At 31.7% G+C, this 19,883-nt stretch overlaps 1 protein-coding gene across 6 annotated transcripts in view; it reads right to left on the reverse strand.

The window, feature by feature from the left end:
- Positions 1-19,883, reverse strand: part of sd (TEA domain transcription factor 1 homolog scalloped) — a 78,717-nt gene that overhangs the window by 51,729 nt on the left and 7,105 nt on the right. For all 6 annotated transcript variants that reach the window (XM_089227345.1, XM_089227344.1, XM_015510783.2 and 3 more), the window contains exon 2: positions 14,890-14,944. In XM_089227345.1, the coding sequence (XP_089083471.1) occupies positions 14,890-14,908 (19 nt within the window). In that variant the 5' untranslated portion in view covers positions 14,909-14,944. The remainder of the gene's footprint in view (positions 1-14,889; positions 14,945-19,883) is intronic.

Here is a 19,883-nt window from a genome sequence, read left to right on the forward strand (position 1 = left end):
ACTGCTGCGTATAGCGTTGGGCGTTGACTTTTAATCAATGTAAGGTTAAAACAATGTTTATCATACAAATAACGAGCAACAACAAAAATTTCTTATATACAAGAATAATAATATTAACGCAGTTATTACGATTTTATCGTGCGTACATGAACGAAGGACATTTTTATGTTAAAAATATAAAAACGTGTGTAGGAACAGTTTGAAATTGTTTGTCTTACTTTGCTTTTCAAAATTATACATTATGTATACAGGTACCTATCGTGTTAAAAGTTATTTTTTATTTGCCCTTGATAAGCATTTATATTTAGTATAATATCATTTTTATTTTTAATACGACACTATAAATAATAAGAATGTGAAATAAATAAACGGAATTTCAAGTAATACTGCATGTTTATGTATATTATTAAAGTTTCGTGTGGTAAAAAAAAAAAAAAAATAATAATTTGATTAGAGACCGCATTTAATAGAATGTTATTTTCAACGTAATAATAATTACTTTATTATACTGCACTCCGGCATAAAAATTACGTTTCTCCCTCTCTCGAAAATATACGAAAAAAGACCTAAGCGTGAGACACCTCTCTACTTTATATATATTAAAAAATTATACGGTCGTTGAAAGAAAAGAAAAAACAGAAAGAGGGTTGAAATCGTGGTTTTACACCTCGAAACGTGAGGAGTCGTTTTAAAGAGCAAAACGGTTATTGGGGGTGCGGGCGACGCCCATTCATAAATTCGGCACGTCATTCTTTTCGACCGCGAAGACGCGGTATAATATATTATATTACGAGGGATGTACGGGTTTATACGCGTCTTATATATATATATATATAAACACACGCATTATATAATATAATTACGAAAACCGTATAGTCGAGTGCGAAATTATAAGTCCCATTAGTTCTATAACAACTCCCTTTCGACGCCGAAAACTAAATGATTATATATTTTGTACCACCGAGGGCGAGAGAAGACGCGGCGTTTGTCGACATTCGGGAACAAACGATATCGTTTTGTTCAGTGTGTTGGACATATATTTAAGTTTTAATAGATATAATATAATTTTAATACTAGTTATTATATACCGCGAGAGCGGAAGAATGATTTTGACGTCAATAATTTTCCTGCATCTTCCGTTAGGTATCTATATTATATAGCATTAAAGTGTATACTGTTATTCATATCATAACAGTAGCGCGTATAGTAAATGCGATGCAAACATAAACGGTAGCGCAACTGCTTATGTATATTGTATATATTAAAATAATATCGGCTCCGCTAGTTTCTTTATGAATTTATTATTTTATACAATTATACATCATATTATATAATCAACAGTTAAACGAAAAATGAAGTTTGCCCAAGTGGCCACAAGTCACGATTTCCTCGTATAGTGAAAAGAATTACACGGTCCACCGCACAATAATTGACCGCTGTGCCAATAAAAATATACATTTAAAAAAAATTCCCAAGGACGTTCTATATAAAACCGCAGTTAAGTCTCTGCAGTATACGACATATTACGTGTTTATGTGTGCAATATATGTATGTGTATACTTGAACGCGTTCAGATTAAGGTACGCTGAAGAGGAGAGCTTCTCGCGAAGACCTTGGTCCAAAGAAGCGGTTATATTTATAATGCTGTTTTATTTTTTTCAATATACATTTTATTTTTGGTCCACCAATAGCCCATATTACGTGGAAATATTCCAGATAACTAGGTATATATACGATAATAAACGCCTTATTCCTATTTTGACAACCTTTCCGCAAGTCATTATTTTGTACATCATAATATTATGCACATGGTGCGTGAAGTTGCGCGCACACTGACCAAATTATCGTTCTCGAACCACCACTACCACATAAATTATTCGATTATGTCGACCCTTAACACACATCAGCGAGGTCTCCGAAATGAAATAACATTTTTGATGTTATGCGTGCGTCTTTGTGCATGTGTATTGTGTAGAATGTAGATAATATATCGAACCCTCCCAACTTAATACTATTATAAAATTAAAAATTATATTGTATAAGTGGTGAACACGTTGTTATTAAAGTACACTACTAAATTACTCAAATTATTAACCATCGAGCAAAAAATTATATAATATATTGTTGAGTTATAATTACAACCTATTTATAATATATTTCCAATGAATTTATATATTATTATTTATCATTAGTAGTATATGTTTAGTAGTAGTCAGTAGAATACGTCAAGTACACGTCTTAGTAAATATACGTATAATAATATAACTATATAAGGATTGTATTTATTTTCCATTGATAGAAATCCACAAGTCACAACCAAATGTCAGCCTCTGGGGCCTGGGTATCAAGAGTTCTTAATTACGGTTTGATAATTAACATAATATATGATATTCTAAACTCGAAATTTTTAATATAAAAACTTTATAACAGATGATGTTGAGTTTCAATTCTTCTATTATCGTCGTATCGATGGGCATGCATATAGAAGTTTGAAAATTATTCGTTCGGAACCGAATCACGTTACTTTGAAATAGTCTTTATTCTCATTAACTTATTTTCATATATTTATATTCGACAAAATACATTTCAATTATACGATTTAAAATAATAATTGGGAAATGGTTTTATATCCAAACACATACATTATCAGGTAAATACTATTCAAACGAAATGCGTTTCCTAGTAAAACACTTTATTGACAAAATATATTTTCAAATATTATTTTTCAACAAAAAGAAATTACCTTCATTTTCTCATTCATTATATATACATATATACAACAGTCAATTTTCGCACGCAATAATAACGAGCGACCAATAACACTGAAAGTTAAGAGGACGTTTCACCCGCATGTGTTGTCTCCGTCTTACAAGTGCGTAACATTGCAAAAACTGTTTTGCGCGGGAAAGAACAGAGAAAGATACAGTTATAACTAAGAAACGAAATTTTCACCACATAAAAAGGTGAATTTTGTCTGTGCAATATCGTTTTTATTTTTTCGATATCACTTATACAACAAAAATTCTTATTGTTTTATAATACATTAATTTTGCGTTTTTTAAGCATGAATAACTTTTTTTGTAGTTCTGATATCGAAAAAATAAAAACGATATTGCACAGACAAAATTCTCCTTTTTATGTGATGAAAATTTCGTTTCTTAGTTATAACTGTATCTTTCTCGGTTCTTTCCCGCGCGTAAAAGTTTTTGTAATGTTACGCACTTGTAAGACGGAGACAACACATGCGGGTGAAACGTCCTCTTAACGCTAAAAGTACAACGTACGTGTTACGTGTATGATAACGATCATCCGGTCCTAAGAAATACGGTGCGACACGAAAGTTTATTATATGATTATTACCCTTTACCTATTGCTTATAGGTACGTTTTGTTCGACTGAAAACGCAACAAAAATAAAAATAACGACACGGAGGTTTTTTAGTTTCAAAACGCTTATTATTGGTAGTCGAGCAGAATGCATTCGCGCTGATAAAATGTTAACTTGCCGATGACCGCTGCAACAAAGTTACTTGTTATTCAAGAGCGACTTTACAGTGGCAAGTAAAACAAGGAATGAATCGCGCCGATCTCAGATGAGCGAAATAATGATAATATAATATAATATTACGACGGCACGCGTGTTCAAACACACTATAATACAAGTATTATATACATATATAATAAAATATATAGATCATATAATAACTACAGCTAATAAACATGCTTATAAATCTGTAAAAGGATTCGGTATCGAACCAGTCACGGTTGAATCTGTTATTAATTGTTATGTATATATTGTATAAGTACATAATATGTGAATAATAATATACAGGAACCCACTTTGCGGACATAATATTATTATTTATTGTGTAAAAACGCTGGCGATAAACGTCGGGAAACCGACGCTCAATCGTTATTGACGTTAATTAATATAACAACGCGATAATAATTAATTGTACAGAAATTGGGTTGAGACAGATGACACCAATGATGTTCGTCAGGGTTTTATTATAGATAATATCGTTTGATCGGATAAGAACAAACAGAACGGTCGACAGTACCCCGAAGGAAGAATCGACAACGATTTTCCGCCCACCAACACTGTGTGACAACGGGGACCAGGAGGGATGCGAGCACTGGCGTTATTCTCCACTGTAAACATTCGACGTCCCACACACACATATAACGGCGTATTTACGTTATTTATATATATTTTTTCGTCCTATTTCGGACACGACGACGGTTTCTTTCCTCTTCGTCTGCTTCCACTCCCTCTCACCGATTCTCTCTCTCTCTCTCTCTCACCATCTCTCCATCTCAATATCTCTCTCGCTATAATAATAATAATAATCGCTGGACATTTCCGGGGTCTTTTTATCGTCATGGTAACGTGCCGCTGTCGCATATGCTTTGTCCGCTGACGCTGACCGTCCGCTTTAACGTGGGCGGCGCGGCGGTATTAAAGCGCTTATATGGCCTTTGATAAACACGGTCCGATGGTTTTACTGTCGGAAAAGTGTCGTCGCCGTACAGTCCTCCCGCATTGCACAGTCTTTCCACTGACGAGGAAGAGGCGCAGGTGGTGGGTCGAGCGAGCTTTACACTCTAAACTACACACACACACACTCGCACAAATACCCTTTGACGGAGAGAAAGATAGAAAGACGGAGAGGGTGAGAGGTAAAAGAGAAATCGGTGGTTGCAGGCGGGTATGGGCATGCACACGCAGAGAAAAACAGAGATAGAACGAGAGAGAACTCTGCGCAGCCGACACGTTCCCGTTTTTCCGCATCGTCGGATGGACGGACGGGCAATCCCTTTAGAAGACCACCTTACCGCCCACCAATCCCTTCCGCCGGGCGGGCACTGGGTCCGCCGTTTACTCGGGATCTCACCCCCACCGACCCGTTCGCCGCACGCGGGACTATCCCCCGACCCGGGACGCGAACGGCGGTGCGGCGCGCACTACAGAGCACGACCAGCGGCGGGACGGGACGAGATGACGAGCAGAGGAGGTCTTTTGTTGTAAAACGCTATCGATCCGCACGGGGTTTTAAACGGCTTCTATATGAATACACACGCGGCGGTGGTATTAATGGTGTGGCTCCTCTTTCTTGTAGTCGCCGTCGCTGCGTCTTTGCGCGCAGGATTATCTCCGTCATCGTTGTCACGCGGGGCGTCGGAGCGGGTGCGTCATTCACCGCGCACGGCCAACTATACGGTACGATCGGGCTGCAATCACCGCCACGACGGTCGCGCGTAAATAATATTAAAAAAAGGACCTACTTACTAAACACACATGATTGCCGTCAAATTATTTGCCTCGCGTATATGTACGGATAATGTATAATACGGTTCCAGACCACGGCGACAATATTCAGAGTTCCGGTGGAAATTATTTTTCTTTAGTGAATACCACCTGCTATGATACAATTGTAAATATCAATTATTATTGGTCTAATACAGATGCAAATATCCGATAAAAACACGTTTTTAGACGTAGTCGGAGCGCACAATTTTTGCTACCACGACACAATTTTCGAAAATATAAAATCTGTTTATGTTTACCGGCTTAACGTCGTTTTAAACATTTATCATTCTACCGCCTACGCCGGTACCGGCACCGTCGGGCGTTGGAATTAATTTGACTCCGTTAATTTCTGTTTCTCCGAAAATATAATTAGAACGACGACAGAGAAGAGTCATTTAGAAAATTTTGAAATTTTCAACACCACTCATGCGTCATTATATTATAATATTTTGAATGCAGCAGACAATTGTGTATTTAAGAAATTTTAAATATAATACGATAATATGATTATGTGGGTGTTGTATTTGCGGGCTACAAGACTGCGCAGGTACAACATCTATATATATATCAGTATATGACAAGATGTTCTTTAATTTAAGAAGAATTCTTAAGCTTCTTATAGAATCGCTTGGAAAATATTTGTGCATGCATTTGTCATACTTAATAAAACAACAATCGCCTTTCAGTGCTATAATAATTATTTCTCGTGCGACAGAAATATTATTGCAGCCGGCGTGCAAAATTTTAAGTTAAATCACAATCATGGATTGTTCTACAGAGCTGCAATATAAATTAGACATAAGCGAAAAAAACGATTTGTTTCCTAAAACATCTACTCGTGGTGTGAGATAATACACACAAATATAATATAACCGTCCGTTCCGTAGTTCCGTTGCTCGGACATCAAAAATTAACAGACACTCACATAGTACGAAGATTATAAAATTATAATAAAACTACAAACGATATTCGTACAACGCGTGTATTTCGATTTCTGCTGTACACACTTTTATAATGGATTCAATGAACGAGAATTGAGGTTAATTCGGGCCAGACCTTATACTAGCCTCATGGTGGTAACCCATATGAGTCATAGTTCGAGTCAAATGGCAGTTTCTTCGGCAGACTGCGGGTCACACGATTTAAACGCACACTTTACACGCGCGCGCGTACAGAAAAATCTATCTAACATCTCAAAGAAAATAAAAAAAAATCCAACAGTGCTCTTTTTGGATTTAATTGCCGGTTCCAGTCCGGAACGAGTATTCATCACGACAAACCGGTCGGGTCAGACAGACAGAGAAAATAAAATTTAAAAAAGCGCATGCGCATCACGCATCATACGATCGTAACATTATACGACTGGCCACGGACAAGTCAGTTTTTCTAAATGTTATGAAAAGAAAATAACAATAACACATGTATACTTAGTAGTCTATCGACGCGTATTCAGGCAGGGCGCATCACGAATATAATACTATAACGTCTATAACACAGGTAAAATGTATTAAACGAGACTTAATATTATAAATATCATTATACTATTATTGTATTATATCATAATATTAACACTGTCGTGAACATTATATTACATACACTAGTACACTACTACTTAAGTACGCTCAACAAAAGTCAGCCATTAATTTGTGTAAAATGTTACACCAACTCCACCATACGTTTGTTCGTTTGAAACAATGTTTTAATCTCACGAAATCTGATAGTGAGGAAGAAACTGTTTCCACACAAAAAGAATTAAGTCGTGGCAGGTTTAAAAAAAATAGTAAGAATTCACTTTCAAAATGGTGATAAAAAAATATATCAAATAACCATTATTTTCAGCAACAATTTTATCGAAATGATTGATAATATGGTCCGTGATTCTTAGCCTCATTGGCTTGTCAATAACTTATTTACACTTATTGTACACACACGCACACTCTAAAAAAAAACATGTTACGCTATAAATCTGCATAGCTTATTATATTGTGATCCTTTTGTACACAAAAATAAAGATTTAACTCTTAAATCATAATCGAGTAGTCAACAAAAATTAAATCGAGACGAATAACGAAATAATAAAAATAGTAACAATATAAAAATAATTCCAGCATCACCGTCGCACTGAAATGAACAAGTTTTAGTAAATTAAATTCATGACTGGTAGCACGAAAATCGCACCACATATAAAGCCGAAAAATTGAAAATTCAACGTTCGTAAGTTATAAGATATATATAATGTATACACGTAAACTTGGTAAACGTTTTTATCCATTGTCTATAAATTATATACATATTTATATAGGAGCATATAATATTATTATGTGTGCGTGGTATAGAATGAAAGAAATCGCTTCTAAATCCCTGATAAACCGTCTAGGACAACTTTTTATTAATACCGCGATCCTGTATCCTCTGCACAGTGGAACCGGGAAAGCCAGAAGACCACAAAATCATAAAGAAGAAATATATATATATATTTATACACAAAATAATAATCATGAGCCGACTAGTGACTCGGGTTTATAATGCAATTAAAATAAATCGTGACTAGAAGTCTTAACAACAGAGCGCCTATAAACACACCGCGTGTAGATGGATAAAAGAAAAAAAGATTTATATATATATATATATATTATTCATTGCTAATAAGTTTACAATAGTAAACAATTACAAGCAATTTTGTCGTTCGGAAAACGCGGTCGGATGAATTCCCATTTTATTTATTTTTTATACATGTAAAAACTATAAAGGCGAGTAAGTTCATCGATTTCCCGGGAAAATATATAGCTAGTGGGAGTGGCAAGCGGGTAGGTGAACGAGATTGTCCGTGTATGTGTGTACTGTGTTTGTATGTATAAGAGAGAGAGAGAGAGAGAGAGAGAAAACGAGAAGAGATTATCGTATCCGACAAACCGTAGTTTACAGATCGTTAAGCCCGAGTGATCGTAAATAAAAAATTAAATAAAAAGAAGTAAAAAATGACAAAAAACTAAATGTGGCGGGTTATTCGCACTGATCCACGCGGAAAACCCGTTTTAATGAAAACGCGAAACGAAACAGCAGTTAATAGCGGTCGCGAAAAAAGTGTCGAATTAAAGACGATGATAATGATCACAATAATAATCAAATATATAAGCTAATTGAGAGCGATTAAAAGTGTTTCTGTCATTCGACGCCGAACTGGCGAGAGTTTAACGGATTGAAATTGGATGTAAATAATTTTTTTATTATTATTTTAACACGCCGTATCTAAACATTAGTGACAGTCACCGATTCCGTTTGCAGGCTGCATCAATCATCCGGGTTGACCCTAAGACGCTTAATGGGCTATATACGAAATCCAAAAACAACCAACAGATATCATCCACCCGCGGAAAAACTTTTATCCATTAAAAAACAATATTTTAAACAGAAGAAATGCCATGCATTTAACAACTTTCATTGGGTTATATATATATATGCTGAAACTTAAGATTGAGTTCAGAAACTTTTTACGTGTTCCCCGCCACTCATCGCCCGCGGTGGCCTTCAAGTGGAGTCGGTAGAGATTTTTTTTTTACAAGCACTCGTATAATCTGTAATACATAATAGTCTTTTTTCATTAAATTATTATTATATATATATATATATATATATATATATATATATATATATATATATATACTATATGCTACGTGTTAAGACGAAAACAATAATGTAGATATCTACTCGTAATCTTTTATTAACAGATGAAAAACTCGATTATTATTGCTTTATTATTAAAGCACTCACGTTTAATACTATTATTAATTATACTACAATAATTGTTAGTAGTTCGGCCGATTCGTTATCACGACGTAACAATATTATAATTATATAAGATACTAAATGGTTGAAGATTATTGAACAAATTATATATTAAAACAAATAGTAATATTATGATCTAATCAGGATTAATTAATAATGATTAATATAGTGACTACCTAATAAGCAAATTAAAAAAAAATCGTTTTCATAATACACTGTTCGTGATATTAAGCTGCAAATTATACGTTATACAAACGGTTGTCCAAACTGTTGACAAAATAAAAAAAAAATACTAATCTGTAAATTATCAATGTAATAAAGAATTTTATTATGATACATAATTATACTAAAAATAAGGACGATAAAAACTCTAGTCGTTAGTCGATATCTACGGTGGTGGTGTTATGTAATATGGAAATCGTAACGAATAAAATTAATTGTTAACCTACTATCATGGTAGTAACTAATAATAATTTAATATAACACGATAACACCTACAAATACTATGTTGATAAATAATTATATTTAAATAGGTAAGTATTCTGTTAAATTCAAACAGTTAACACTTTTCACTGTTTATAAGTAATTATATATAAATATATAATTTTTTTTTTCATAGGTAATTTGAACTTTTAAGCCATAATAAAACAACTTTTATATTATTTTTTATCATTATCAGTTTTTGAAGTTTCTAACTTTTGTAAATGATATTAATGACGGCTTATATTTTAAAATCTAAGTGAGCTTTTAACTTAAAACAACCAAATTTTGAACGAGCAGGTAGTAAATTAGTTTTGACTTGTTAACTTGAGTTATAACTGTTACAAGTATTTAACGTTTAGATGAACAGATATAGACTAGTGGACCAATACCTTTCAGAATACTAATGTACCATTCCAATACTAGACACCGACCACCAAAACTATAAATAATATACCTAAACTATGACTAATTGACTACTAGTATGAAATTCGATTCATGTATAAAAAATCTCAGTAGAATTACTTTTAAATTGTTGACTTAAAAAATGAGGAAAATTATAATTAGTAAAAAATTTAATTTATTTCCAAAAAACTTGTTTTAAATTCTGTTTCAAATTATCAACAAAAATATTTCAAAAACCGTTAATATATATAGTATTATATGTCAGTGTCACACTTATTATCATATTAAAACAATAGATTACAATCAATGAGATAATAATATGAGATTTTGATCGTTTCACGAAAATATAATACAATGATTAATATGTTTCTTTCATAAAATTATACTATCATATCTTATTCAATAGTAGTTTTTTACAAAATCATTGTACACAATATTATGATTATGATTTTTATTGTTATTCACAGGACGTAGCGACGGACATTGGTGGAAACAAGGACTGCAGATTGTCCATACGGGAGAGACTGAGTATATAATATAATATTATACAATACGTATACTACTCGAACACACTCAAGAGACCCTCGTCGTTGTGTTTCGGGCAGTATAAATACGTTTTAGTTTGAAAATTCGGGGCAGCACTCGAATGGTATTTAGACAAGGGTCGGAATATATACGACTATCGTACCCCGTGAAAGCTACAAGTATGTACTTCTCTCTCGATGGCGATGATGTACGTAGGTATAACGTTTATATTATTAATATATTATTATTATGTAATGCGACAAGTGCGTTTGTGTCTGTGTGTGTTTGCGTGTACAGAGTATAGACCGAAATATAAAATTTAAATTCCCATCCGATCGGGTTGTACAAGAGGTAATTTAAAATTACAATAGTGCGTGTGCGTGTAGAACGAAAAAATGGACTCCAACACGAAGTCCCCCACCCACCCATTGTTATTATTTGTTAATTCTCAACATGTCCACGCGACAAATTCCGTATAGTCACACGTTATGACGACTATTATTGCTATATACAGCTAGTGCGTTGTTTATTATTATGATTATTATTGACAGCATATAATAGTATATATATATATATTTTTTTTTTTACATACATATAAATACATAATATACAATATACACAATATATGTCGCACGCGTGTGCTCGAGCCGATGGGATTTATGTACACTCCTCACATCATGTGATGTTGTTCGGAAGTTGTTAAACAAATCACCAAGTTCATTGTCTTCGCGTTTCCTTTTGTCTTTGTTGTAATTTTATTCTAATATTTTGTTTGTTTTTATTTTTTGTTTCTTCTTCATTAATGCCCCACCCTGAAAGAGTTGAAAAAAATCCCCCAGTGTTTATTAACCTCTATTTTTCGTCAGCAGAATAAGATTCGTTTTTTTCGATATTTATACACAATACCAGCAGTAGCAGCGATGGTGTTTCGACTAATTCCTTAGAAAGTTGATGAATGTATAACAACAATGTTACGTGGGAAAAAATATTCGTAAAATTAAAATTTGTAATGATATAGGTAGCAGAATGTGTTTCCGAACGAGGCACAAAAATGTGGATGTAAGGATTTTTTTTTTTTAAATCATAAATAACATAATATTAATATATGTACTATAATATCATAAACAAATCGACTATATTGACAGTAATTTTATAGTATGCTTTATCAGCGCAGGCATATGTATCATATTATTGTTATTAAATGTATTATTATTAGTAAGAACTGGTCAAAAAATAATCTGATTATTGATCATATAGTTGAATAATGATTATAAATTGTTGCTATCGAGTTTTCATCTGCGCATATTAGAGGTACTAAGTGATTTTTAAAGCAAATAGACAAAGTTCAACAATTTTAATAGTTAAGATTACCATAATGATGTAAGAAATAACCAATAAACTTTATACAATGACATGAATGTGTAACAATTAGTAACAATTAAATTACGGTTTAAAAAATCACCTATTTCTCAACGCATTGTATGTATATATTTTTATTTTATTTACGCAATCTCATTCACAGCCCAATCATTACTATGTAATATATCTAGCTGATTATGCGTTAGTAAACAAATCACAGTTTTTACTTTTCAGACTCAAGTTAATTTTACGTGGTCACAGCGATGGCGTTATGGGTCGGAGGCAGAGTGGAAGCAATTAAAATCGATATAGACAACCATTTATAATGCATTGAAAAAAAATTGACAGCACCCAACCATCTCAACCCTAATCAACGACAATGAATAACTAGTTATTATGTGTATAGTAGATACATATAAGGATAATAACGAGGATAAGCGTTTACTATAGTGAAAAATTTAACACTTTTTTTGTCAATTAGAAGATTCCTGTTGGAAATATATTATCTACAAAACTCCAATAGTAGTTACTAATTAGTTAGGTAACTACTATACTGTTATATATTTAATATAAATAGCTATAAATAAATAAAAACCTATACTGATTATACGACAATGCACAATACTAAAGCTATTATTGCATTTCGTAATCTAATTTTTAATTCGCATTTTTTAATGTGTATAAAAATCTCGAAATCGCATATAACCAAATAACTCGGCGAGCACTTGAGTTCCGAAGCGTATATTATGGTAGGCATTAGGCATTTCCTCAGATCAGTTATTGTTTTTTAATGGAAATGCCACAATTGGAACGATAATCATAGATTGCAATTAAAATTGATAAATATTTATAAAAATATGTCTAATACTCATATAACTGGGTAATATCATTATAGGTATTTGGGATAACATTATTTCTAGTATTTTATGTGTATATACGTATACATAATAATATACAGATAAACGTGCGTATAGTAATAAAAAAAGCCGGTTGTTAAAATGTAAAACCACACTCATATACACCGTGAAACTATAAAAACGAGAGTTTTCATTGTGTACACGTTTGGAGAATTTCAATCCATTAATAGGATGACATATCCGATTTTTTGTTTTGCAATTTACCAGTAATAAAAATAACAAAGTACTAAGCAGCAGATGGCCATAAACGAAGCGCGCAGCATATAGGGCGGCGGACACTAGTATAGTCAGCTATTTTTACATGGGTCAAAATTATAACGCTTTTTCGTTTTTGTTACATCATGGAAAATACGATCGTTTCGTTTTCTAATCTAACCTGCGAATAAGATATATGATTATATGGACAACTGCTACATAAAAATGTGACTATCACACATTTAACAAAACATAATCATATCCGCATGCAGTTTACGGAGAGCTTGAAATTCAATTTAAAAAACATTTAAACAGATCAAAAATGAAATTTTTTTAAGCCTCGATAATTAATTTTTACTAACACATTGCTCCTGATACTAATATTGAACTAATTATTTATTATATCAAACGCCAAAAATTATTATTATCAACATCATTTTAATATTGACTCGTTAAAACTTAAAAATAATTATATTCCGGCGATTATAATCATATAGGATTCTAAACTATCGTTTTAGTGAATTGCTATGTCCTATAAATGACTAAAAAAATATTTAAAAACATTTTGTTGTTTTCCCTACACCTTATTAATTTTTCGTACACTTCAATTTTTCAATACTCTCATCATAATTATTATCATAAGATATTGGTAATAGCATGGGCGGATCGGCCATTTTTGCCCTGCCTGAAAATTTTAAAAAGGGGCACCCACATGAAAAAAAAATTAATAATACATGATATTAAAGGGCCCCATTACCGAAATACGAAGAGGGGCCTATCGGGAAATGCCCGGTAGTCCGATAGGCCTATCCGCCCATGGGTAATAGCATTACGATTTCAATGCTGGCGATGTTACTGATTCTGTTAATGACGTCACACATTACGTTTAATGCATACGAACATATAAAAGCATTATTATACCATATAGACGTATATATATATATTATATTGTAGAACGTGGGACAATTTCTATTTCTGGTTAGGTCGAGTGGAAAAACAAATTTTTAGCCACGACAATTGCCAATCTCATTATTGCGAAAAGGGGACGAGACGATCTGTAGTTGTTAAAATATATTAACAATTTATCATAAACGAAGGGATGGCTGAGGAATATAGAGAGTTATTTGTAGGAGTGGGCGTCCGAAACACACACTACACATATTTCGCTCAATCGATCGTGGGATATGAGATTTTGGGCGAGAAATATTCACTCAGAGTTGAGAGGGTGGTAAAAAACAATCAGATATATATATATATATATATATATATCATATAGAATGTAGGGAAAGTTTAACATTTTTTATGTATTGTTCGACAAATGGGGGGTGGAAACAATGCGTGTGTGTGACGAAGAATTAAATGTTTTTAAGTGAATTAAGCCCCTCGTTTTTATTAATTTTTATTTCGAATCTGTCTATAGTATGTTAATATTAAACACGCCTAATAAATGTATATATTGAAACCGTGCAATAATTATTAATTTATTAAATCGACCGTTTACCGACGAACTTTAGTACGGAAAATAATTATTACGCTTATCAATGACGTTCAAACAATTTTTATATCAAAGCAATAATAAGTAATAACGATTCTGATTTAAGTAATCACAAGGCAAAAGTTAATTAATTAATCATTGCGTCTATATGCAGCATCATAAAAAAAATGTACATATTATAATATAGAATATAGAATCATTATAATGACATAATATAGTAATATATAATATGTATGATATAAAGTACCTATTGTAGGTAATATTTATCGAATTTAATTCCAAATAACATTAAAAAAAAAATTTATTTGCTAATCACGTGAGAAAAATCGTATTATCGAAACGGGTTTCTCTCGTTTTTCGGTTATAATTTAAACTAGTAATCGTAAATTGATTATGAGTGTACAAAACATGACTCACCTTCAGTTACTCCCATCATATGGTAAGGAGCAATTTCGACAGCTGAATATCAGACCTGATAACAAATCAAACAATTATAAAATTAGGATTACAATCATATAAATCATATTATGAGGTAAGTATATTATACACAATAAAAATATATAATACATATATATATATATATATTAAGTATTATTAAGTATTATTATATTTATTAAGAACGGCGTATAATGGAGAAGAATTATCTATAATACGGCCGCAATGGGTGGCTAATGGGTGAGTGGGCCGCCTGCCTATTAGCTTCAAATGTCAGTTTTAAATATTATTACGTATATGATGTGAAACTTGTTACATGAAACCTACTTTAGTAACATTTTATAAAAAAAACCCCCGAGAAATCAAATGTTTACGATTCAATTGCCGTTTGCTAAACCGCGAGGGGATCATCATAGTCGCTTCGATTGTTGGCAACCACGATTAAAGATAATATGGTTGCCCAACGAACTATGATAAGAAACAATTTAATGGAGCTCATAAATTCTTTTATTATCAACGATACCCTAGAAACTTTCACTAGCGCTCATAGAATATGAATTAAGTACTAGGCATCTGAATTCAATAATGTTCTGTGATAACAGTGATAATATGCACAATGCACAATATTTTCCCGCGAAAATATGAAAAAGTAAACGTGATTAAAAATACGAACTTTTCAACGATTTTTACAATTGTGATTTCGTGATTCGTAATTTTAGTGTTAATTGTACTTCTAGTAAAGAAATATCTACTTTTGGTGTTTTACTTTGACATTTGAATGTAACGTGCATCAAACTGATATGCTAACTGATATATGTAGTACGTTTGTCATAATGAGAATGAGACAGTACACATATATTAAAAATCAGATGAATAAAAAACAAAATAAAACTAAAAAAAAATTATCAAAACTCGTAGGTAGTTAGCTAAAATTATAATTTACATTACATACAGAAAGTGACGTACCTAAGTACTTTATTAATTAATCGTTAAAAATATATTGTTTTTAATTTGTGTCAAAACATAATATAAATAAAATATAAATGTGTTACAGACTTACAGTATCTATCATTCTGTGTTTTTAATACTTTTTATAACATACATAAATTACTAAATTAGTAATATGAAGATAATATGATGAAAAGTAGTATAATATTATCAATTAAAATTATTCAAATTTGTGATTCAATATTTTAACGTTTGGAGCGCCAGTTCTCGGTTCTACTTGTTGTGATAACAAGGAAACTCGAAGAGTCACTTTATTATGCTTCGTTGTGCAACCATATTATCTTTAATCGTGTTGGCAACCGACCATAAGATATTATTAGTTAGCGAATCGCATTTAAGCAGACGAAACGCTAATGATCAGAGATCTTTCAGGATTTAAGTTGCACACACGTTTCAACTGATATATATATATATTATATACAACCCTTTATGTTTATACAGGTTTTATAGTTCCTTAACATACGTTTTAGACGATGGCGTGTATAAAAACACTAATCATTATTATTATTAATATTACCGAATTTTTAACACAAAATAGTACTAATTATAACAACACAATTTGGTTCACACCCAATAAGGCAACAATACCAATCGCATTATAAATTGTATGATGTAAAACCAGCTTCGTGAAATATTCTATAAATTAATTTTTTTTTTTTAAACATAAAAAATATGGGAAAATATTGAATTTCTATGACATTAACTATATTATGCTATGATAATAGAAAGTGAATTTAAAAATAGGCAATTTTTTCTTGGTTATATATTATTGCCATACAACGATGTAGACTACTCGTATAAGATTAGCACATTTATTATTACCATATTATTATACACTACTTAACACATACTTACAATATAACTGCATGTTGAGTGTTTTAAACCGTGATACCTACGTATTTATTTTAACATTCATTTCTATATTATTATATATAATAAATACTACGATGTTACTGTGATGATGATGACTAATGAAGTATTAGATAAATTGGTGCTTAATTGAAACTTATTAAAAACGTTAACTGCAGATAGCGATATTGAATTTTGAAGAATCTGAATTTAAAAAAAAAAATAATAATGACGTACTTAAATAAATTTATCAACTATAGGATATGTACACACTACGTAATGGAAATGCTAATCGACAAACTCTATTTCACATATATACGATATTAATTACTATTCCGTTTGACGTTAGATAATAATTAATATTTTTGACGTGTCTGACATACGGACGGAACACGTGTATTTAATTTGTATTACATTTTTTTATTTTATAAAATACAATGTAATATAAATATTAAGCTGATAAATATTTTTCTTCGTAGACTTAGCTCGTATTTATATATTTTTATTTTCATTATTATTTAAACGCGATTCGATTCAAAACTAACATATTATTATCAAAACTGCAGTTAGACGGACATTTAGGTTTTTTCAGCGATGCAAAAAACAACAACGTCGCATTAAAATGATACGTAATATTGTAATAATATAATAGGTACGACGAATACATGCATAGTATACTATCACTGTAGTGAAGTGATAATTTATAGTAAAACCGATCGTCGTCATGACGAACCGAAAAGTCACCGTTTACGGTACATTTGTTTTGTACAATCTGGTCATGGGGAAATAGGTTTTTCAACCACGGATTGCAAAAAATAATATTAATATTACCATTATCATATATTTGTTATTATAGCGCGTGGTGCGTCCGCCACCTGTTTGCTGCGTTCGTCACATAAACAATAATATTATAATATAATGTTATACACCTACTTAATATTGTGGTTTTTTTCCCCTATAAGCTATAATGAATACACATAACCGAGACTATATTATTATGGTCGCCACCAACTACAGAGGTTGTTAATTTTAAATCCGACGTCGCAATGAATCACGACGACGATGCGCCACGCATGCAGCGTGTATACTTACGGTGCATTTTTATCATTGTCGCAAAACTTTGCCAACATACTAGTGTGCGAGCAATATCATTCACGTCGATACACACGCGTGTAGTATGATACAGAAAATTTAAAACGAATATTCGTGTTTTGTCATCTGCGTCAGACGAGGGCATTTCTTGTTGTTTTTTTCTGACTCTAAACTAAAAATATAGTCTGAATACACTGTAGAGTATCCATAGTCTCAGCGCCAATAATTTATGTGTAATAAAAAAAAAAAGATGAAATATCATAACAAAAATATTATACGTTCCGTGCGGGGTTGATACTATGTTTGAATTTTTATACGAGGGACTATGTATCATAGTAATCGACACGAAATAATTCATTTTTCACGAATACCACATCAGTTATCCTATTATTTTGTAATAGCGAAAAATTTGCTAACTCCGAACTATATATAGAGTATATTATATTTAGTTATAATTCAAAACTTACACTTCACGTTCTCTAACAACTAGAACACACAACACAACTGTTACACACAGTCATTGATTAAAATCGAAAAAAAAAACATAATTCAGTAATGAATAATATTTTATTATTATTTTTTAGACAGTAAAAATGTTTTAACTGTTTGGTAAATCTATCGTGTCTGAGAGAATAATTAAAATACGTAATCGATATATATATTATACACATATAAATGTATAATATATATAAGAAAAAAAATCTTCATCCAAGGTTAGTGTTTTGAACGCCTAATGTTATGTTTAAAATTAAAGGTTTTAAATATGAAATTTTAGATATTGTAGAAGAATTGACTTTTTTGAAAATATTATGATTCATGACTTAAAGCTGTGACAATATGTTTTAAAAAAGTTCATTATTAATAGAGTTTTTCTTTTTTGATTGGCAACGAACATTTTTAATTTCATGTTTTAAAGCAGAATATTTCCTTTCGTATTTCGATATGTGAAAATCGAATTTAGGACGAATAGTTTACGAATTATAAGTTACAAGTTATAACCCATAATTTATTAATTATACTCATCCAAAATTTAAATTTTTATGAATCGAAATATAGTCAGAAAAATATTTTTCTTTGGAATATGAAATTAAAACTGCATGTTACCATTCTTAAAATTAAAAGCTTTTTTTGAAAATTGAGAAGTTGAAACCATGTATAAAAAATATATATTTTTTTTTTTATTGTTGATACTTTGCAAGATATTGAGTGTTGTGTGATAAAAAAAATCAGTCAATTTAGAAAGATAGGTTAGGTATTTCAGATAAAAAGGCGTATTGACAATAACACACTTGCACCAACTTTGGAGTGTATACATCCGGCTGTAGATTTGTTTAGAATAATGATATCGTTTACCGGTACCAAAAAGTATTGGGGCATTAAAATGGGTATCTATAGCAAAAATCTATAAATCCCGCAGTTAAAATAGTACGGTTTAATTGGTCCAAAAAAAGAAAATGCCTATCGAACGAAAAATGTCAAGACTTATTGTTCTGTTCAGAAGCACCACTCGGCACATACAAACAAACTCACGTAGAATCCGAGTAAAATACCGCATATTGAGCAATAATTGGGTTATTAAGGTCATTAGGAGTTGTTTGAAATCGGGGGAACAGTTCAACAGTATACCCATATATAGTATGTGCGCATACACTTCGATACACAATTCATTACTATTATACACATTTCCGAGGTTTGTCGGCATGTATTTTCAATTTTGTGAGCTTTTAACAGCAACTACAATTGACTTGAGTTTTTTCCTCGCCTTCCACCTTGGCGCTCTTACTCTCGCGTAAAAAATACCCACCGAGTGGATTTTCTTTGGTTTTTTTTAAACGATTTTTAAATTAAATAAGGTAAATAAATAGAAAAACAGACTATGTTCCCTGTATAGGAGGTATTTCAAACAAAATATTTGTCATCTCCACTTCTGGAACTATACGCATAATAATATATTCTATAAACTATTGCAAAACGTAAACAACGCGCGTTGGATCGTATAATAGATATGTTTCGATCGACGCGATTCA

Source organism: Diuraphis noxia, unplaced genomic scaffold (genome assembly GCF_037042655.1).
Source record: "Diuraphis noxia isolate RWA-SAM2 unplaced genomic scaffold, SU_Dnox_SAM2 contig0004, whole genome shotgun sequence".
NCBI lineage: Eukaryota > Metazoa > Arthropoda > Insecta > Hemiptera > Aphididae > Diuraphis > Diuraphis noxia.